Raw genomic sequence first — 21,979 nt, 5'->3', positions numbered from 1 at the left:
GTCCACAGACAGCTTTCCGGGTCATGTGGCCAGCATGACTAAACCACAGAAACCAGAGCACATGGAAATGCCGTTTACCTTCCCGCCGCAGTGGTACCTATTTATCTACTTGCACTTTGACGTGCTTTCGAACTGCTAGGTTGGCAGGAGCTGGGACAAAGCAACAGGAGCTCACTCTGTCTTGGGGATTCGAACTGCCAACCTTCTGATTGGCAAGCCTAAGAGGCTCAGAATTTTAGACTACAGGGCCACCGGCGTCCCAGGCAATAGTCAACACACCTTTAAAGCCCTAAATGGCCTGAGACCAGATTACTTGAAAAAAATGCCCCCCCCCCCTTTGCAGGTACCCATTAGAACCTTAAGAATTTTTTTCAAAGGCCCTGCTTTGGAAGAAAGAATGAAAAACAATTCTAACCAGGCAGCAGTCTCCATGCATTAAGTTACCACGGCACTTCAGTCCTGGCTGCAGCAGCACCTACTATTCAATAATAATAATAATAATAATAATAATAATAATAATAATAATAATAATTTTTTATTATTTATACCATCTGGCTGGGTTTCCCCAGCCAGATGGGCGGCTTCCAACAAAAATATTGTACATTAAATCATCAGTCATTAAAAAAACTTCCCTAAACGTGGACTCCTACAGAGTGAATTCAGTTGCACCCTCATTTGGGTTGTTGTGTTACACAAAATTCTCTACACGGGACCAGTATATTAAGGGAGTCAGGGTTCTGCATAACGTTGTTTATCCTTCTCCCTGAGCTGCTTTGTCCATTCCCCACCTCTTTTTGCCCTCTTCACTGGCTTAACTTCCGCCAGCAGGGCTGTGATAGATGCTCCTGGCTTAAAGACACCTCATCTGGGAGGGAGATAATGCCTAACCTGTCCCAGCTGACATATTTTGACATTAGGATTGCACTGTTACTTAGCTAGGCAGACATTCCAATAATGTTATTACAATATCTCACGGTTCCTGCCAGTGGAATCTAGCAAAGAAAAACAACTCTTCTCCGGCCTCATAGATGCACCGATGTGAGGCTTCATTTTGGTATGCATATGAGCATCACTGCCAAGGCTACACTAGCAGGCATAATATTCGCATGATAAGGTGAATTTAAATATCACCGCTCCTGAATGCAATGCCATCAGGAAGAGCTTCCAAGTGCCATGCAGAAGCAAGAATTAATGTTTAAACCACTGGACCACGGTGACTGTTCTTCACAGGATTATGGAGGTCTAAACAGAAAATTGTCCCGATGCCACATGGACGGCAGCTGGAATTTCAATGAACCTGTTTCAGTTTTTAAGTAAACTTTAGCAAAATAAAAAATTACTTTTCACTGCACAGGAACAACCTCAATATATCCTTCTGCATTTCTGCCATATCTGGTGTTACACATAATAATGTAATTAAGGAAACGTCACTGATAGTGTTAATTAAAAGATTCTAGCAGAAGGGTATTTAAACGCTTTCTGTGAAATAGCTTGTCCAGTCATGATTTAGAATTACAACAATCAACGCTGTGCATCTAAGAACAAACAAAACAATAGCATTTGGTTTATGCACAGCAATAATTCTAGAATAATTGGACTGCCTTAATCAGCAGTTTGAATTACTCGTTACTGGGCGCTCCGACTCACTAGTGCTAATTGGAGCAAATGAAATACTGATGGCATTTGCACATTATTTTTAAAACCTGGGCCACCGTTATTTCAGGGGCTCATAAAATTCCCTGTCCAAACATTAAATTACAAGGCGACGAAAGCCATTAAAGCATGCCAGCTTCCTTTTTGTTGTAAATGCTGCACCCCTGTGCGAACTCTGTTAATTAGCCGCAGGCTGTTGTTTTATTTTTAAGTGAAGTTTGGTCTCCTGAGGTGTATTGGAGAAGAAGTTAGAAGATAGGTGAGAAGATCCTTATGAAATGCAAGTCTGCCACAGAAAGAAAGTGGCCCTTAAATAGAAAGAAGAAAAACTGAACACAGAGACTGCTTCTCTCTGCTCAGTAACGTTGAAATAAGAATTCTTACTAAGAAAGCTACTCCAAGAAGATTTTCCATACAGTCCTACCAAAGGGTGGGTCGAAGTGGGGCGGAGGTTAATGTCATCCATAACTAGCAAAGTTTATTCTTAACATTGCCCCTCTGCTCTCTTAGCACTCTGTCACCCTCTAGTGTGACTTTACTACTACAACAAAAAATGAACATAGGTGGTTGTCTGGGCTCTTAATGACTCCTACTGTATTCTGCAGAATGAAGTCTGGAGAGCAGCACATTCTACTTGTCACCGTCTTCTAACATTTGGAAATGCAGGGGCCGGGCCAGGTTTCGAAGCAATGGCTTCAGGAAAAGATGGAACGGTGGGAAATGAGAGACACAAAGAGAATGTGTTTGAGGAAAAGGCTACAACACACCTCTATCAACTCACGCCCGTCAAAATTGACAGGCCTTTATCTAGAATAAATTAAAGGGCATCTCCAAGATTCTCATTTCTACTATGGTTTAGAATTCCTTTCCTTGTCCCGTGCACTAACAAGTCAGTTTAGTTCCCAAACTAGAACATGAAAAGAATAGTTGTGACCAACCTCATTTTGACAATTTAATATGCTTTACTATGTAAGGTTATGTAACTGTGCCATAGCACCATTATACCACATATCTGGATTCATTTTTATTACCATTCTGTAATGCCAAAATAATCACTAAAGATATTAGGACAGTTGACATTTCATTCTAACAGTGTAGCTTAATTTATAGGCCTTAATAGGCAATGATAAATACCGTATTTTTTGCTCTATAAGACTCACTTTTTCCCTCCTAAAAAGTAAGGGGAAATGTGTGTGCGTCTTATGGAGCGAATGCAGGCTGTGCAGCTATCCCAGAAGCCAGAACAGCAAGAGGGATTGCTGCTTTCACTGCGCAGCGATCCCTCTTTCTGTTCTGGCTTCTGAGATTCAGAATACTTTTTTTCTTGTTTTCCTCCTCCAAAAACTAGGTGCATCTTGTGGTCTGGTGCGTCTTATAGAGCGAAAAATACGGTATTACCTCTACACTGTGAAAAGTTTCACCCGATCATTTTGGCACTTCAAGATGATGTTAAAGGCACAAGTGGGTAACCCTATAACATTCACTGGCTCAATTTCTACTATAATACAGCCGTACCTTGGTTCTCAAACTTAATCTGTTCCAGAAGTCCATTCGACTCCCGAAACCGTTCAAAAACCAAGGGGCGGCTTCCAATTGGCTGCAGGAGCTTCCTGCACTCAAGCAGAAGCTGCATTGAATGTTAGTCAATAAAGGGATGTGACTACAATTCTCTTGGGAAATCTTCACAATAACAGGCTCTTGATTCTTTCTTATTCTGAAATATACATGAGCTTGGTTAAATTAAATTAAATAAGCTCTGCCCACCCCCCAAAAAAATCTGCACTTGCATTAACTATCATTCCAATACTTCCTAAGTAAGGCTGCAGTCCAAAGAACTTTTTTGTCCCAAGTACTGATGAAATGCCAGTTTTAAAATATGCTTAAAACATAATATGCTTAAAACATAACTACAAAGGCGGCTTTATGTGCTTCCTCTTTCAATAGGTTGTTTTATACAATTGTAAGTGTTGGAAGAGGGACGCGGGTGGCGCTGTGGGTAAAACCTCAGTGCCTAGGACTTGCCGATCGTATGGTTCGTATGGTTCGGCGGTTCGAATCCCCACAACGGGGTGAGCCCCCGTCTTTCGGTCCCAGCTCCTGCCCACCTAGCAGTTCGAAAGCACCCCTAAGTGCAAGTAGATAAATAGGTACCGCTTTATAGCAGGAAGGTAAACGGCGTTTCTGTGTGCTGCGCTGGTGCTGGCTCGCCAGAGCAGCTTCGTCACGCTGGCCACGTGACCCGGAAGTGTCTCCGGACAGCGCTGGCTCCCGGCCTCTTAAATGAGATGGGCGCACAACCCTAGAGTCAGACACGACTGGCCCGTACGGGCAGGGGTACCTTTACCTTTACCTTTTAAGTGTTGGAAGGGACCCTGAAGATCATCTGGTCTAACTCCTTGCAATGCAGGAATATGCAGCTGTCCTATTCAGGGATCAAACTTGCAACCTTGCCATTAACAGCACCATGCTCTAACCAACTGAGCTAGGCTGTGTTTGTCTGTTTCAGCAAAAGCAGCTGAGGATTCTTATGGGTTGTGGTCCACAAATATTTTGCCAAGATAAATTTATTCGTCTATATGGTACCACCAAAAATGTTGTTTTTATAGGCTGAAGAATAACTATCAGGGTATTTACAGGATCAGGTCTTGGGGGGGGCAGCAACTAGTGCTCTCCTGCTCTTGTTTTCCACACGATATTTTCTTAATGTCTTTTGTTTGGGTTGTATCCTTGACATCCAGCCATCTCAAACACGGTTTCACTATTTCATATACTGCCACCTGCTGCAGGCACACAAAACTCAAACTAATTCCCTAGATCTGAAAGTAATTTTTAATCGCCCACTAAAATAGAGGGAGAAATCTGTCATTAAAGCTGCAATCCTAAACACACTTACTAGGGAGTAAGCACCGTTAAACATAGGACTTTCTTCTGAGTAAATCTGAAATTTCAGCAGGGTTTACTGGTTTTGCTACCATCATCATTCCTTCTAACAGCAAATTTGGGTGCTTGAGAGCTGACAGGATTGGAACCAAAGGGGGCACTGAGGAAACGAGAAGAAGATATTAGTATGCTCAGATGAATTTAAAGCTATGCAAGAGTATCCAAAAAAAATTAAGGTGGGAGGAATCTCCCCAGCTCAAAGTAGCCTAATGACTTGAGGGGTCACAGAATGTTGTGTCATTTGAGGGGGGAGGGGGAGGAGAGAATAGTAAATTGACTTGCTTGAGCATCTTGCAATCTACATTATCCTGTAAGAAAGCACAGCTGGCTGGCATCCTGAACAGGGACACTCCTGTTAGTGAGCAAAGACAGTGCAACAGCCAGCCATTTGAATGACGAGAAGTTCGCAGCTAGCCTGTGAGACTGACCAAGTATAATGTGCTGTCTATGATCTTCCGGTCCTAACCCCAGTAAGATTTGGGCAACTGTGTTCTATACCAGCCGTATCTTCCAATGGATGAGTGTCGGAAGCCTCTTTGGACACAGCTCACTGTGGAAAGGTGATATGTAAATAAACTCAGTCCATCAAATCAAACTGTTTTCAAAGGCTAGAAATGCTGCCCCCACCCACCAGAGTCTTCCAGCCCCCTTCCCCCTCCCAGCTAGAAAGCTGCTGTGACAGGATGACTTTGATTGCGAATAAATGAAAGGGGGGAAATAACATGAGCATTCCAAGTCAATCCAGAAAGCTGGGCAGTGTGTCAGGCGTCACAAGACAAAAATGTTGCCACATTAATTAAGATGTGCAAAACTCCTTGACCCCTGGATTTAAAACAAGTTAAAATTTAAATTTAAAAGAGCCCTGGCTTGAACCAGGATCATGAGAACATGGACCAAAGTGATTAGCCTGTTCAATGACATTTTTCTTGTCTTCATATTGCTGTCTTGTGGATGGAAGTGCAGAAAATATTGTAAACAGTTTAATCTTCTCTTTATGCTTTCATGTTGTAAATCTTTCAGAATTCTCCATCTAGAGACCATAGACATTCACATGGAAATCCTTTCCTGTTTGAATAGCAGCCACTTAGCCTACGAACGACCCTGAAATAAATACATTAACCCATGTCTCAGCTTCATGTACAAATCCTACAAATGATTGTTTTCTCCGTTGTTTATGTGTTCAGGCAAAGTACAGTCCAGCTCCTCTGTTAAACACCCTCTTTCTCCTTGAAGACAGAAGGCCTATTTAAAAAACAGCTAGTGAGTGCTCGGAGAAGGGACTTAAGCTCTGCAGGAAAGCAGACTTTGTATGCAAAAGGTCCCAAGGTCAGTCCTCAGCATCTCCAGGTACGGCAGCCAAAGACTCCCGCAGTCAGCGCAAGGACAAAATTTGAAGCCGGAGCGGCAATGATCTGACTCTGTGAAATGTAGAGCAGGCAGGGCTCAAGGTAGGCAGACCATAATGAATGCAGCCAGGGCTGGATTTAGGTTTGATGAGGCCCTAAGCTACTGAAGGTAATGGAGCCCTTTATATATCCAGCTGTCCTTTGTCAACAACAAATTGTTGCTGTTTTTTGTGTTGAATATATGCTATATGGTAATTTATGGACCTAATCGGCAGTGGCGTAGCGTGGGGGGGTGCAGGGGGGCCGGCCGCACCGGGCGCAACATCTGGGGGGGGGGCGCTCGCCGCCTCCGGATTTGCTGAAGAGTCTCGGGCGCAGGCTGTAGCAGAGCCCCATGTCTCGCGGAACCGACGAGTTGGCAGCGGCTCTCAGCGCTCGCCGCGGTCCCCGCGCGTCAGGGCCGCGGAGGGCGCGCCAGGCAGCCCCTCCTCACAGCCCTGCCGCCGCTGCTGCTGCTGCAGCTGCTGGGCCATGTTGCATTTTCCTCGCCTCTCTGCCCTCCTCCTCCTCCGGGCAAGCGGCGTCGTTTGGGCGGCAGCGCCAGCGGCAACTCGCCTCAGATCACCTGACACAGACCCCCCGCCGCCACTGTGGCTACCTTATTGTAAATACCCCAGCCCAGGCAGCAGCAAGAAGAAGCTGGCAGCGGCGGCAGGTTAGGGGTTAGGGGGCGCAAATTACTTGCCTTGCCCCGGGTTAGGGGGCGCAAATTACTTGCCTTGCCCCGGGTTAGGGGGTGCAAATTACTTGCCTTGCCCCGGGTGCTGACAACCCACGCTACGCCGCTGCTAATCGGTAAAGCCATTTGCAGCTGCATGCTACATGTTGCCATGCAACTAGTCAATGCAGAATGTAGGCACCCTATATATAGAAATGAGCAAACCAGTGATATTTTAGGGAGCAGGCTAGCAGATGGGGTCCATTACTTACATCATAGGAGCCTACACAACACAAAGCACTGTTGCTGTATATAGGTTTTATTTTATTTGTTTTTTATCTTATATTTTGGAAATGTACATCATTTCCCCCCCCCCCTTTAAATTTCTTGGGGGGGGCGAGAGTGGGGCCCTAAGCCATAGCTTGTTTAGCTTATACGTAAATCCGGCACTGAATGTGGCCTGCTTTTCATGCACGTTTTTACACCTGCATTGTACATTAAATGGAAAACGCCCCCAAGTGTTCAAGTGCGCTTACCGTAAACCCATTTGGAATAAAAGAAAAACACTGGTACTGTAGTTGATCAAAATGAGGTATCAGCCTATTTCCCTCCCTGTGGAACGCCCTCCCTTCAGATATCAAGGAGATAAAGAATGACACAACTTGTAGAAGACATCTGAAGGCAGCCCTGCATCGGGAGGTTTTTAATGCTGGGATGTTTTTATTATGTTTTTTAGATATGCTGTAAGCCGTCCAGCGTCTGAGGAAACCCAGCCAGATGGGCGGAATATAAATATGATGATGCTGCAGCATCTTTGGGGCCTGATCCGGAGGCTAGGGGCTTCCCTGCTCCTGGTGCTCACGATCCCCGAATCACACGCCACCCAAAGCCTCCTCCTCTTTGCGACGCAATGGCTACCTCCCTTCCCCGTCAGTGCAGAAGCTCCGCCTCGGGAGCCCAAACACGAAGGCCGCTCCTCCCTTCCCACGTGTGCTGCCGGCGGAAGGGAAGCAGCGCCTGCGCGCCCGAGGAACGTGGAAGCGCGGCCGGGGGCCCGTGTCCGAGCGGCGCCGCTTATGGAGTGCGCCCGTTTGTGGAGCCGGCGGCTGCGGCCCGTCGCGCTGCGCGTGTTCGCCTCGGGGATCTGCTGCTGCAGCAGCCGCCGCTTCTTGCAACTAGGGCGTGCCGCCTGCTGCCTGCCGGATGTCGCGGCGTGGGCTGCCGGCAGGCCCGGGAAATGCCGGCTCGAGCCGGAGGGTAGGCGGACCTTGCTGCGCGCAAGTAAGTCACGCGCTGCCCCAGGCAGGTTCTCCGTCCTGCCCGGGAATGCTGGGGCTTTGCAGCCCGAGTTTGTTCGTGGTCCCGCAGGAGGAAGTTCCGGGGCGACTTGCTCACCGAATGAAGAAGCCCAGCCAGGGCTTTTCCTGTCCGAATGGCTCACGCAGCCTTACCAAGCTCAGCAAAAACCCTTTTACGCACGAATGTAGTAGATAGTGGAGCTGGCATTCAGCAAAAACCATTTTACGCACGAATGTAGTAGATACTGGAGCTGGCTTTCAGCTAAGTTTTGCTCAAGAGTAGGCCCACTGAAACAAATGGACCTACCCTAGTGAACGGTTATTCATTTCAATGCAGCTACTCTGAATAAAACGGAGACCACTCTGCGTGAGGAAGCGTGCTTGGAGGAATTTGACCTAGAAATCCCTTTGCCCAGTGAAAACCGTCAGCATGGATGAACATGGGTGTTAACTGGTCTTCGTTTACATCTTTGCACTGTGACACTTATGGGACGCGGGTGGCGCTGTGGGTAAAACCTCAGCGCCTAGGACTTGCCGATCGCATGGTCGGCGGTTCGAATCCCCGTGGCGGGGTGCACTCCCGTCGTTCGGTCCCAGCGCCTGCCAACCTAGCAGTTCGAAAGCACCTTCGGATGCAAGTAGATAAATAGGGACTGCTTACTAGCGGGAAGGTAAATGGCGTTCCGTGTGCTGCGCTGGCTCGCCAGATGCAGCTTGTCACGCTGGCCACGTGACCCGGAAGTGTCTGCGGACAGCGCTGGCCTATAGAGTGAGATGAGCCCACAACCCTAGAGTCTGGCAAGACTGGCCCGTACGGGCAGGGGTACCTTTACCTTTACCTTACTGTGACACTTGAGCCAGATACAAGTGACAGGAGTTGCAAGTATTCATACTTGAAGCAAGGCCCATTGTGTTTGTGGCTCTGAGTCCCAAGTGCGCTGCAATCCTGTACATGCTTACCTGGCCTTGTGCCCCATTGGAGTTGGTAAGGCTTAATTTCTAAGTAGGCATACAGAGGATTGCACTATAAAAGCACATTTTGCCCCTCCTTTAAAACACACAGTACAAGTAAGTGTGCGCAAAATGCGGTGCAATACGTTAAATGGGCCAGCACCCATGGGAAGTGCATTGAAATGTGCATGAAACACTTGTCCGCGCACCACACCCCCTTATATTTGCCTCCATGTTGCATTAGTAAAAAAGTTTTTAGAAGTTGGGAACTTCGTTCTGGTTGACACTCCTAGCCCCAACTTCATTTTTTTTTTAATTAGTTACCCAGTACAAAAATAAAATAACTTTCCTCGAACCTTGAAGTAATAGCCAACCTGGTTTGTTTATGGAGAACTAGTTTGGCATCAAGAACTGCAAACATGTTAATCGGTGGTGGTCTTGCAGTCTAAAGATGCAAATAATATGCAAATTGTTGACCTTGGCAAGAATGATGAGCTGTGACTTATGATCAATGTGGCGCTTGTTGCTGAACATATATGAGATCAGCAAATATTTACAACTTTGAACTTCTTTTCACCCCCTTTCAGATGATCTGTCTCGACACTTTACTACAGATGTATCTCAAGCCACTTTAGCAAGTGTGGCTCCAGTGTTTTCAGTGGTAAGTACTTCCTCCAGTTGTTACTATGGGATGCAGGGCAAGTCTGAAGAAGGACGTGAAACATGCCCCCAAAGCGCCAGCTTTGGTGGTGCAGAGTTGGTTATTGGCATCCAGAAACTAAGGGGAAGTTAAAGGAAGAAGACCCTGAGGAGAGACCTGAGAGAGGAACAAGAAAGAAAGCATAATGGCGCTGTGGGTTAAACCACAGAGCCTAGGACTTGGTGATCAGAAGGTTGGCGGTTCGAATCCCCGCGACGGGGTGAGCTCCCATTGCTTGCTCCCTGCTCCTGCCAACCTAGCAGTTCGAAAGCACGTCAAAGTGCAAGTAGATAAATAGGTACCACTCCAGCAGGAAGGCAAACGGCGTTTCTGTGCGCTGCTCTGGTTCACCAGATGCGGCTTAGTCATGCTGACCACCTGACCCGGAAGCTGTACACCGGCTCCCTCGGCCAACAGTGAGATGAGCGCCGCAACTCCAGAGTCGGCCACGACTGGACCTAATGGTCAGGGGTCCTTTTACCTTTTAAAGACATTGGAGAGAAAAGAAGTAGATGTATGGGTGGACTGGGGCTGCTGCCCCACACCCCAAACACTTACTGGGGACTATACGTCAATGAACATAGCTCAGTTGGTTAGAGCATGGTGCTGATAATGCCAAGGTTGCAAGTTTGATCCCTGTATGGAATAGGCATCTGTCATGTATGATCCAGTTGAGATTCCCTCATCGCGGGGATTGGAGTAGATGATCCTCAGAGTCCCTTCCAACTCTGCAATTCTATTGTTCTGTTATAAGCATGTGTGGGATTGCCATATGGAAAAAAATCGTCACAGAAATGACTGTTCTACCAACAAAGTTAATTGATGCCATTGCCCAGGAGTGATTTGGGCCTGGCTCATTTGTGCATTTTGTTGCTGTTTCCAATTCACTCTTATACATTAATTTGTGAAGCATCTTTAACTTGTAAATATCACCCATCTTCATTAGACTCCACAGTGGTCGCCAGTTTCCCCCTCTTTGTTCAAAGTTGAGAAAAGTGTGCTGCCTTCTAGAAGCGCGTGCGCCTTGCAAAAGTGAAAGATGTATTATCATCATTTCTCACCTTAGAACTACTTCACGGATATTCAAAAGGTTGTGTCATGGGGTGGAAACACCACACCCAGGTCTGGTGAGCCTGTGGCCCTGCAGCTGATGAAAGGCTGCAACTCCCATCCTTCCTGATAGTTGGCAATGCTGACTGCTGAGACTGATGGGAGCTGGAGCTCAGCAGCAGCTGCAAAGTCACAGTTCTGCATACCTAGACTGCATACATCTTGAGATATATGTAACCAAGGTATGAATTAAGCTGGATATTTAATTCTTTAGTGCAGAAATGTTGCCTCTAGAAATAGCATGGCCATCTAAATCATATGAATTCTGTACATTTTACCTGGTGTTTTTTTAAGAACGTGGCAATACTGATTTTTCTCTCTCTTTTTTCTTTCCAGATGAAATTCGATAAAGAAGGTGGTATAAGCTTTTACGGTAGGTGGAATTCTAGTCTGTACTTCTGAACTCAACAAAGCCTAGACGTTTTGAAGACATGCCGATGCAGCAATGATTGTTTTCTATTTGGTTGCTGGATGCTAATCCACAAATACAGTCATACCTTGGGTTGAAGTTGCTTCAGGTTGAGCATTTTCGGGTTTCGCTCCTTGGCGACCAGGAAGTAACAGAGCACGTTACTTCCAGGTTTTGCCACTCGCGCATGTGCAGACGGTCAAAATGACGTCACACGTATGCGCAGAAGCAGCGAATTGCAACACATGCAGATGCGGGTTGCGTTCGCTTCAGGATGTGAATAGGGCTCCAGAACGGATCCCGTTCGTATCCAGAGGTACCACTGTAATTTCATCTATTTAGAGCAGTGTTTCCCAACCTTTTTTGGGCAAAGGCACACTTGTTTGATGAAAAAAATCTCGAGGCACACCACCATTACAGCCCCGTGACGTCAGCGCGCAGCGTCACGCCGGGAGGGACGCACGAAAGTGTAACTTTCAATTTTTTTCCCTCCCCCTTGCCGGGAAACCTCCAAGCTTTGGGGGTGGGGGGGGGGGGAGGAGGCAGCAAAGCGAGGGACTGAGGGACTCCTCCAACGACAAGGGTTGGGGAAGAAGAGAAAGGGCTATTCCGCTCCAGTCACGGGAGGGGAATATGTACTGGCCCAACTGGTGTGCGGTCTTCGGAAAGCGGAGTGTGGGAAGGAAGCCTAGGCTCGGGGTCCACCGACCTCGGCGGAGAAAGGCAACAACCGGAGCCGATGACGAGCCGGCGCGTGCGTGCAGCGGCTGGCCTCAAGCTCGGGAAGCTGCGCGCGGCGATGTTGACGCGGGGCGCGCGAGAGCTTGGGGGCGGGGCGGGAGAGAGAGAGAAAGAGTTGGCAGCACCAGGCGCTGTTACTTATTGCGCTGCGGACGCTGCCTGCAACTGCGGTGGTTGTGCGGCGGCCGCCGCCGCAGAACGTCCTCGTCAGTCAGCTGAGCTGCCTGGCGGCGTAGGGAGCTGAGGGGCGGGGCTTCCTTTCTGAAGGAGCTGAGGGTGGGGGTCCTCCGGCGAAACGGCGCCAGCCCAGAGCGCTTCTAGGAGGCTGCCTTTGTGCGCGACGTAAAGCCCTCTTTCCCTCCCTCCAGCCCCGTGTCACATGTGGAAAAGGGGGCTGGATCCAGTGACACAACTCGGAAAACTGTTAGGGAAGCCAGAGCAGGAAAGTGAGTGGGAGGCGGCGGCGCCGCTTTAACCCACGTTTCCTTTTTGAAAGAGAAACCAATGTTTCCCAACCTTTTTTGGACTCGCTCGCGGCACACCAGACAGCATCTCGCGGCACACTAGTGTGCCGCGGAACACCGGTTGGGAAACACTGATTTAGAGGGCAGTGCTGTGGCAGGATCTGCCACGCTGAGCAGCTTAAGATGCAATGGATCTCTGGCTCAGCCCAACCCTGGCTCAGCCAAAGATTCACTGTGGTAACTTGCTCATTCTGGCTCAGCCAGCCGAGGCCAGTGTAAGTTCCCCAATAGAGGTTGGGGCTGGGCCGGGGTGGTGGTGGAGCTGGTCTGGATCCTGATCCCATTCAGCTTACTCAAGTGACCTGGCAACCAGGCATAGAACACTATTTTAAAGAGTTGATTTCCCTCTTCCAGGCTTAAGCAGAGCAACAGCAGCCCCACTGCTGAACATGGTTTGGATCTTACTGGAGGAACTTAACTTACCCCGGCTTGCTTTATGCCAGCTTCTTGTGCATAAGATTGTTCCCTTAACACATCTGTTTACCACCTTTTTCAATATACTCAACATGGCTGACCTGGGGTTTGCAAGCAGGATCCCATCCTGCTTTATTTCAACAAGGTGTCTGTGTCATGTGGACTCAGCCCATACTCTGGATCCGTTAATTTCTCTGGGTCTTGTGCTTGCTGGAGTGATGCCTTTCAGAAGCTGCTGTGGTCTTTGTTCTCATTTCACATCGTTGTGTTGTTGTTTTTTTAATAAACTCCTCCTTGGCAGAAAGAAAGAAAACAGAGCTATACCAGGAACTAAGTCTCCAAGCGCGAGATCTACGGTTTCAACACCAAGTCAGTGTATCCCCCAGGAACAACAGGATTATCATGAGAATGGAAGTAAGTGCACCTGAACAATTTTTTTTTTTAAAGAATAATTTTTATTAAAGATTTTCATGAAATACAAAAGAAGGTGCAATCTCTCTTTTTTGTTGTTGTTCAGATTATAAAGTCTTTTGGTTATGTTCAGTGTAAGACAATATGGTAAACTTGCACACTATTTTTCCAACCTGCTCTAGGTGTGACGTTTTTATGTCAGCGCCATTTGGGCAAATTCTCTTTCTATACATTTGTCGGTTTACATGGGCAGTGAGAGAAGGTTGCGGGGGGGCAAGCAGTTCTGCTTTCAAAAATAGTTTTCATAATTTAACTTCCCAGCTGCAAAAAGTGGTACTATATGTACAGGTGACTACAATAGGAAATTCAGGGCTCATCTTTTTTTTTTAACGGCATCTAAAATAGAACCAGAAATTATTTAAAAACAAACAGGTAAAAGCAACAAGGGATAGAAAACCTATAAAATTTAAGCATACAGAACAGCAGCAATAGGAGTAAACCAAACACTAACCAGATATTTAGCTCTGCATTTATCTGCTATTATCAGGAAATCAGCAAAAAAAACCAATCCAACACTATGTAAAGCCTGCACAAAAATCCAGGTTTTAATCCCCGCCCCTCCGGTTGTAACTTAATGATGGAACAAGCTTGCATATGGGTTTAGATTGGTTCCCTGGAGTTCCACAGAGTCTTGTGGGGGGCAGAGTGTAGAAAATGTCCTCCCGATGGTGGTGCTGCACTTGGGATGGGGCAGTGGAATAGCGGGGTTTGGGGAGCTCCAGGTTGGCAGCAACAACACCTGTGGGGCTGTCACTTCCAACCTAAAGCACCTCAGTCCTCACTCTGCCCCCTTCTGATGAACTTGCCAGTGGTGGGAGGGTGCCACTGCCCTCCGCACCAGCCCCTCTCACATGAGCCACTGCTGGTTGGCACCATGTAACCGAAAAGTCTGCAAATATACAAAAGCCCAACTGATTTTATCCTCTGCTTCTTTCAGTTTTTGAAGGCGGTGATTACACCGGAGTATCTCCTAATCCTAGACTATCGCAATTTGAACTTGGAAAAATGGCTCTTCCAGGAACTGGCACCTCAGCTAGCCGGCGACGGTCAACTTGTTACATATTCTTTGCCCTTTGAATTCAGAGCTATCGAAGCAATACTACAGTACTGGGTAAGCACCCGTGCGTTTACTGTAAGCTTGCTGTGATATTGTGCTTGTCAGGAGTTCAGCCTACACTCTGGTAGAACCCTGGTAGAGACACATTCCCAGCTGGCATGTTCTCTTCCTCCTGGTCAGTCGTTCGGGAGCTTCAAAAGCTTTCTTCAGCCCGAACATCACAGCGACCAAAGCCAACTGACACCAACACACTTAGGGATCTGCAGAGTTTGTGCATCATGCGTAACAGACCTCAGCAACTCAGCATTTTGGCTAATCTACTTTATTTACATATAAACACACACTGCAACATGTCTCCCTCTCTAGCATCAGACAGCAAAGAGAAAAAGAACAAAGGACAACAGTCCCACTTCACGGAACACAGTAACACAAACATCCTGTCTCCGTCACTTCCCACTCGGTGGAGTCAAAACATATACCGTCATGTGAAAGACACCAATCCCATAACTGCAATCATGGAGCAGGAATTCTAACAGTGCTAAGGAGGGCTGACTAGGAACATAGTCTGCCTCTAAGCTGGCCAGGTGCAGCCCTGATTGGCAGCTTTAAATTGGCAGAGGTGAAGGAAAGAAGTCTCCACTCTATACCATTACCCTTACGAGGAGGAGTTTTCACTTCCCTCCACTTAGCTACTAGGGCTCCCAAGGCACCTATGAAATGGTAGACACAGCACCTTAGCCAGTGAGTGGCTGACACATTACCTGACCACATGCCTCATCTGCAGCCAAGGGATCGAACTGGCTTATTTTATTAAATAATGAAAACGGGTGCATGTGTTCAAGCTGACTTCCATCATACACCATTTAAATATGTTGATACTTTGCGCCAGTATGGTTGGTTTAAAAAATAAAATAAAATAAATTATTCAATTTTGAAAGCTTAAACACATTAACTTCAAATTCAATATATGTTTCTCTTACAAAATAAACAAGATGACTTCCCACGCTTACCTCCATGGTGTTTTTGTTCCCACCCATATTCTGCGTTGTATGTCAAGACTATATCTAATACGTATTTCCTCTAGTTACATTTATTGTCATTCTGAATCGGCTGCTTTTAATTCAAGTCCTGCCCACAATTTCATTTGACTATAGTTCTTTCTCAAGTATTCCAAAAAAGGTTTTCCATTCTTCAATAAAAGGTTCGTCATTTTGGTCTTGCACTCTTGCTGCCAGCTTTGCCAGTTCTGCATAGTCCATTGGCTTTGCAATCCATTCCTCTTTGTTTGGGACTTTTTATTCCTTTCAGCGTTGCTCATATAGGATTCTGGCAGCTGTTGTTACATACATAAATAGTTTAATCATATTCTTTGGGGCACTTGTCCCCAATATCCCTAGAAATACTTCGCTACAGTATTTGTGTTTCTGGATTGCTGATTCTGCTGGGAAATGCCTGTCAGCTTCAGGGATTTCAGGAGTGTCTGACTGTGTTGCCTGCTTTGCTGAGCAAGAGGCTTCAATGACCCAAGACATTCTAAAAGGATTGTTTTGATTCTTATGAAGGATCCTGTTGTTATCTAGATCAGCTACCTGCACGGGAGACTTAACAACCTTCAGCCTCAGATTCTTGAGACCCTGGATGCTTTAGTGGACCCTAAGCTTTTATCTGTTGATAGGAGCAAAGTCCATGTCTTATTGCAAAATGGAAAGAGGTAAGAGAGACTTCCTTCCCATTTTTGAATGACCTACTTGGACATTTCTGTATAAAACCTGAGTTTTGAGCTATGCAATAGTTGAATCTTGCACAGGCACACTACTGGTCTGGGATGGAAGAGCTTTAGGGTCAAGTCCCAAATCTGAAATCCTCAGCAGTTGTAAAAGGGGAATCCTAAACTCGTTCTTGCTGCAACATACTAACTTGGCAACCTGTCTGGAAATTACTCGTTCACATGATGGTTGTGAAGATAAAAAAAGACTGTATAATATGGATGGAGAAGAGATCGTGTACTATGCCTAGCTGTAGAAGCAAAACTTAATCTGCATGTAAATCCTTTGTAGAATTGAGGTACCATTTTGTTTGTTTTTGTTTATAATTTGTTTTTATAAATGAAAATGCTTACAAAACCCTCTTCCCCCTAAGCAGGTCCGCAAAGTTACCCATGAAAATGCAAAAGAAATCCTAAAAAAAACCCACCCAAATTAACCCAATCCTAAAATATAGAAAATAAAAAAGCAGCAAGCTGGTGTTATTTTTTAAAAAAAAAACAACCCACTAACAGTTACATTATGAAATGGTCCTTTACTAAAAGACCTGAGGAAGAAAACAGTTTGAACCTGGTGCATCACTGATGCTAATGTAGGTCTGCACCTCGGGGGCCACCACTGAAAAGGCTATTCCTGGTCACCAACTGCTCCACCTCTGAAAGTAGGGTCTCTTAGAGAAGGGCCTTCTACAGATTTTAATGAACTTGCAGGGTTCATATGGGGAAAGGTGTTCTAGGTGGTCTTCAAAATACCCAGTTCCCAAGCCATATAGGGCTTTAAAGCAGATATAAGGAACCTATAGCCTTCTGGGCATAGTTGGACACCTATCAGCCCCAGACATCATAGTCAACGATTGGGGGTGATGGAAGTTGTATCCCAGCAAGAGCTAAAGGTCCACAAGTGCATGCAGATCTCCTACAAAACGACACTTGACTCTAGTGTCATCTTGGCGGTAGCGGTTGGTTTTTAATTCTTCCTCCTTTGCTTTTAGCTTGTCAGAGTTAGAAACAGATCTTAAAGTTTTCAAAGAGACACTCCTGGAAATCTTAGACGAGGAAGAAGTGCTGGAAGAACTGTGCCTGTCTAAATGGACAGACCCCCAAGTATTGTAAGTAGACATTGGGATGCTTACGTTGGGCAAGGCTTTTGTATTCGAGGACTATGTATGGGATTAGCCAAATAAACATGGTGAAAGTTTGGGTATAGGAAGCAGCATTTCCTGCATCTCTCTAAACCATTTAGATGTCTTTTTTCCTAGCATTTCGTTTCGGGAGAGGACTAGCCACACAGAATGCTGCTGCTTTTGTAAGAACAGACATGCCAACAAGTGCTATGGTGGCGCCAAGTTGCAAAAAAAAAGTTTTGTCAGCAGCCTAGGTGGTATGGCAACTATTGCAATTGTGGACTAAATATTTTATTTCTTAAAAGTAACTTTACAGCCAGTTATAGGCTATCAGCTGCTTCAGATTGTTGAACAGATACTCTATATATAGCTTTGGTTTAAATTGCTTTGTATGGTGTGCCGACACCAAAGGCTAGGAATTAGGGTGGGAGATGAATTTTGGTCTAGGCTTCCACTTGGGAGGGTATTAGCTTGCAGATTTTTGGTATGCTGGCATTTTAATTAGATCTGTTATTGTTATTGTTATTATCCACAGTGAGGAGAGTCTGTCTGGAATTGACCATGCAGAGGAGATGGAGCTGCTATTGGAGAATTATTACAGGCAGGCAGAAGATCTTCTCAATGATGCTCGTGAGCTTCGGGTATTGATTGATGATTCTGAAAGCATCATCTTTATCAACTTAGACAGGTTAGCTGCACGTAACATTCTGCTCACTACAATTTTAGATGCACCTTCTGGAGGGCATTTGAAACTTGAGCTCAGTGGTGTTTATGTTTATGAAGCTTCCCTTCCTATCAAGCAGAACAGATGAGTTGAATTCTATGCCGATAAAATGTGTTTTGTTATTTCATTAAATCTGAAGTGACTCCATGTGTTCTAATCTGAATTCCCAGACCTGTCTGGGTTCTGGATGAAAAAGAGGTAGACTCTTCCGAGATCCTCGGATCTGCGAAATACTAACTAGCCTTTCGCTCCTCTTTAGCCACCGCAATGTGATGATGAGGCTGAACTTGCAGCTGACCATGGGTACTTTCTCCCTCTCCCTCTTCGGATTGATAGGAGTAGCTTTCGGCATGAACTTGGAATCCTCATTCGAAGAGGTAAGGCACTGTTGAAATAAAAGTTTGATTTTTCTCTTATGAAACCACACACAGTTCCCAATTCTGATTGTATACGAATCGCATGAGATATACCATTCATTCTGGATGTGCAACTTCTCATCTACATCCATATCAAATAGGAAGGTGAAGCCTTGTGCCTAGTAATCAGTGTTTATCTGTAGACTACTCACATCTTTAGGAAACAGTTGGAGATAGTTCTCTTTAATTGGGCTTAAAAATTGCATTGTTTTATGAGTGCGCAGTATCCTTATGCATTTCATAAAGTGTTTCAGCTTTACAAGTGAGTGAACTGGATCAAATGCATAGCAGACTGAAGGGTTTGCCTGGGGTCTGAAAACACAGAAGTTCAGTACAATCTACTGTGACTTATTTTAGGGGCGCTTGTCTAAAGAAAGGAACTTCCCAGCTCCTTTTCGGCACTTGACCATCTCCCCCCCCCCCTTGTTGTTCAGCAAAATCTCTGGCTAGTTTGGGAGCTTCAGCCTAGGGGAGAGGAGAGGGACCCGCCATTGTGGGGGGGACCCCACTGTCAATCAGGGGACAGTACCCATAGCCCGGGACGCGGGTGGTTAAACCACAGAGCCTAGGACTTGCCGATCAGAACGATGGGGTGAGCTCCCGTTGCTCGGTCCCAGCTCCTGCCAACCTAACAGTTCGAAAGCACGTCAAAGTGCAAGTAGATAAATAGGTACCACTCCGGCGGGAAGGTAAATGGCATTTCCGTGCGCTGCTCTGGTTCACCAGAAGCGGCGTAGTCATGCTGGCCACATGACCCGGAAGCTGTACGCCGGCTCCCTCGGCCAACAAAGTAAGATGAGTGCCGCAACCCCAGAGTCGTCCGCGACTGGACCTAATGGTCAGGGATCCCTTTACCTTTACTTTTACCCATACCCCACATTAAGCCTTGAATGCAAATTTGCTTGTAAATCCAGTTGCCAGGCTGTGCATTAAGGTCTGTTCCCAACTGCCCTCAGCTGGAACAAGTGTAATCTTGGGGGATAGCTTGCTTTTTCAAAGTGGTGAAAATAAGATAACGTGATATTTGAAGAGTTGCGAATTCTCTGAAAGAATGATTTGCATCGTTAACTATACATTTCAACTTTACCTAGGACCGCAGAATGTTTTGGCTGGTGACAGGAATTATGTTTCTGGGCAGCGGCCTAATTTGGCGGCGTCTGCTTTCCTTTCTTGGGCGACATCTGGAACCTTCAATGCCTCCACCGGTGAGTAGGACCTTTCTGAAAGTTACACTGTGCCACCACCTTCGCCTCTCCCCAATTTGCCAGTTTCTCAGACTCTTCCCTGTGCATGTCTGCAAAGAAGCAGCCAGAGGCCGAAGTGTGAAACAGTGTTCACCTTGAAGTGACTAGAATAGAGTCTGCAGTAAATAAGGGGTAAAATTCCAAGTCTTGATACCTGCTCTGCCTGGAGAGCCGTGGGAATTCCCTGTCACTTCACTTCTTGCAGTGAGGGAACCGCCAGAAGGCCAGCATCCAGACTGAATGACAGGGGTGGAGGCACTCCTTCAGGTATACAGGACCAAAGACATTTAGGGCTTTAAAGGTCACTTTGAACTGTGCTCAGAAATGTACTAAAAGCCAATGTAGGTGGTATTTTGGGACCGGTGTTATATGGTCCCGGCAGCCGCTCCCAGTCACCAGTCTAGCTGCCGCATTCTGAATTAGTTATAGTTTCCGAGTTACATTTCAAGGTAACACCACTGAAGTCTTCCTTTAGTGGATTTCAGAGTTCCTTTGTGCTGACTACTGGATTGTTTTCCCATCCTACCTCTTCTTCTTCTTCTCCCACAGATCCCTGCTTTGCTGAAAAGAACTCAGCCAGCAAATGGGAAGGTGGAATTTAAAAGCGATATTAAAACAGAACCCCTTGGGTCAAGTAGAAGCACACTGACTAACCACTGACCAGACCTCAGTACTGGTAGACCTGCAATAACTGAACTTTAGACTGTGTTCTCTTGTAATAATGTAGCAGGGATTTATCCTTTGACTCTTAATGACATGCCAAAGATGTGCAGCTGAGACCACCAAAACCTGAAGCTTTGCCAAGAGAAGAGTCCAGTTGACTTTTGTGCACCGCGGTAGCAAATCAGAATTCCACAAGTCAGCTGGATGAGATGAAGGTGCTTCTCATCTGATGTCTCCTGCGGGAAATTCCGTTTGGTGTAATCTTTACGGAACACAAGAAAATGGGTAATAATAATTTCCTCCCTCCAAAGAATGCAAAATCCAATCCAGAAATCTTACTGTATGTTCTGTAAACGGTGGTTTTCACACTTTATCACTTCATGGGTAAAGTTTATAGATTAGGGGAAATGTGGCCATCCATACCGTCCTTAAACAGTATTTCGATTTCATGTGAGAGAGGGCTACCGGTGGCTGCTAGCCATGCAGTGCTTCCGAATGCCAGTTGCTGGAAACTACAGGAAGGGAGAGTTGTTCCTGTGCTCACGTTCCGCTTGCTGGTTTCCCACAAGCATCTGGTTGGCCACTGTGAGAACAGGATGCTGGACTAGAGGGGCCATTGGCCTGATCTAGCAGGCTTTTCTTATATATAGGTATATATATATACCTACCTTTTACCATAAGGTCCCAGGGCAGATTGCAACTATGTAAAATGCATTTTAAGAACAGTTTAGAAAACAAATCACAGTGGAACAGGGTGGGTCCTATTGCAGAGATTAAAGGTGGGGAGGGGAGGATAACGCACACAACCTTGAACTCTTGCGTGGGAAAGCAAGGTCTAAATATATAATGTTGTTCATAGCAGCCCTCTTTAATGCCAGCATTTCATAGTTCTGCTATTTAAATAATAATAATAATAATAATAATAATAATAATATATTTGTACTCCACCCTCCCCGGCCGGACCTGGGCTCAGAGCGGCTAACATCATATAAATAATACAATATGCAAAACCAAAATAAAGCATTTGGCAACCCTGCTAAAAATGCAAATAATAATAATAATACTTCTTAAGTTATGCAGTTTCACAACTTTGGTATCTGAACTACCAACTCTCAGCCTAGCCTGTCTCACAACAGGGCTGTTGTGGAGATAAAAGGGGGAAAGCAACAGGCAACAAATGTGTGTAATTTCACAACTCTCAGAAAAACATACACATAACCTTAATAAACAAAAAAGTGTTCCTATTAAAAGTACAGTCTATAGGAATTTTAACTTGATGCAAGCTGTAAGGTCTTTGCTGATTCATTTTGGTACTTTATATTTTTGGTTATGGTTGCTGTATATTAATAAATAACACTCCAGTGATGAAAAGCAAATCAATGGATGGGGGAACATGGAAAACCAGGCAGGGGAGAGATTGCAATAGCACCATTCTTTTCTCAAAAAGAAGGAACCCTCGTTTATTTAAAGGGGATTACTTTTCAGCAAAATACACCCAAGCCAGCAGCTTGTGTTTTCCTCTGTAAAGGCAGCACATTTGGGAAGTAAATGAAATCATGTGGATGGGGAGGGTACTTCAACAAACATACACCTGAGTCCTAAGTGAGAATGATCAGCATTTCTTCTTCAGATTGCTTACCAACGGTGAATAAGCATTCTTAGCAGTGGTGCAGCCTGCGAAGTACTGAAGCCTTAGAAATGCCTCTGCGCGTTG

The 21,979-nt window shown here is 45.7% G+C and overlaps 1 protein-coding gene across 1 annotated transcript; it reads left to right on the top strand.

Moving 5' to 3' along the window:
* Positions 1 to 7,436: 7,436 nt before the first annotated feature.
* On the top strand, positions 7,437 to 21,542 carry MRS2 (magnesium transporter MRS2). The gene is made up of 11 exons (XM_028737578.2): positions 7,437 to 7,938; positions 9,494 to 9,567; positions 11,053 to 11,089; positions 13,106 to 13,218; positions 14,213 to 14,386; positions 15,913 to 16,043; positions 17,087 to 17,203; positions 17,754 to 17,906; positions 18,202 to 18,319; positions 19,450 to 19,563; positions 20,152 to 21,542. The coding sequence occupies exons 1-11, from the start codon at positions 7,452 to 7,454 to the stop codon at positions 20,260 to 20,262; spliced, it is 1,629 nt and encodes a 542-aa protein (XP_028593411.2). The 5' UTR covers positions 7,437 to 7,451; the 3' UTR covers positions 20,263 to 21,542.
* Positions 21,543 to 21,979: the final 437 nt, after the last annotated feature.

Source organism: Podarcis muralis, chromosome 8 (genome assembly GCF_964188315.1).
Source record: "Podarcis muralis chromosome 8, rPodMur119.hap1.1, whole genome shotgun sequence".
Taxonomy (NCBI): domain Eukaryota; kingdom Metazoa; phylum Chordata; class Lepidosauria; order Squamata; family Lacertidae; genus Podarcis; species Podarcis muralis.
This window is presented reverse-complemented; position numbering and strand designations above follow the sequence as displayed.

Coding starts and splice junctions, on each gene's coding strand:
- MRS2 (XM_028737578.2), top strand. CDS start 7,452: ATGATGATGCTGCAGCATCTTTGGGGCCTGATCCGGAGGCTAGGGGCT. Junction 9,568..11,052: donor TGGCTCCAGTGTTTTCAGTG/GTAAGTACTTCC, acceptor TTTTCTTTCCAG/ATGAAATTCGATAAAGAAGG. Junction 16,044..17,086: donor TTATTGCAAAATGGAAAGAG/GTAAGAGAGACT, acceptor CTTTGCTTTTAG/CTTGTCAGAGTTAGAAACAG.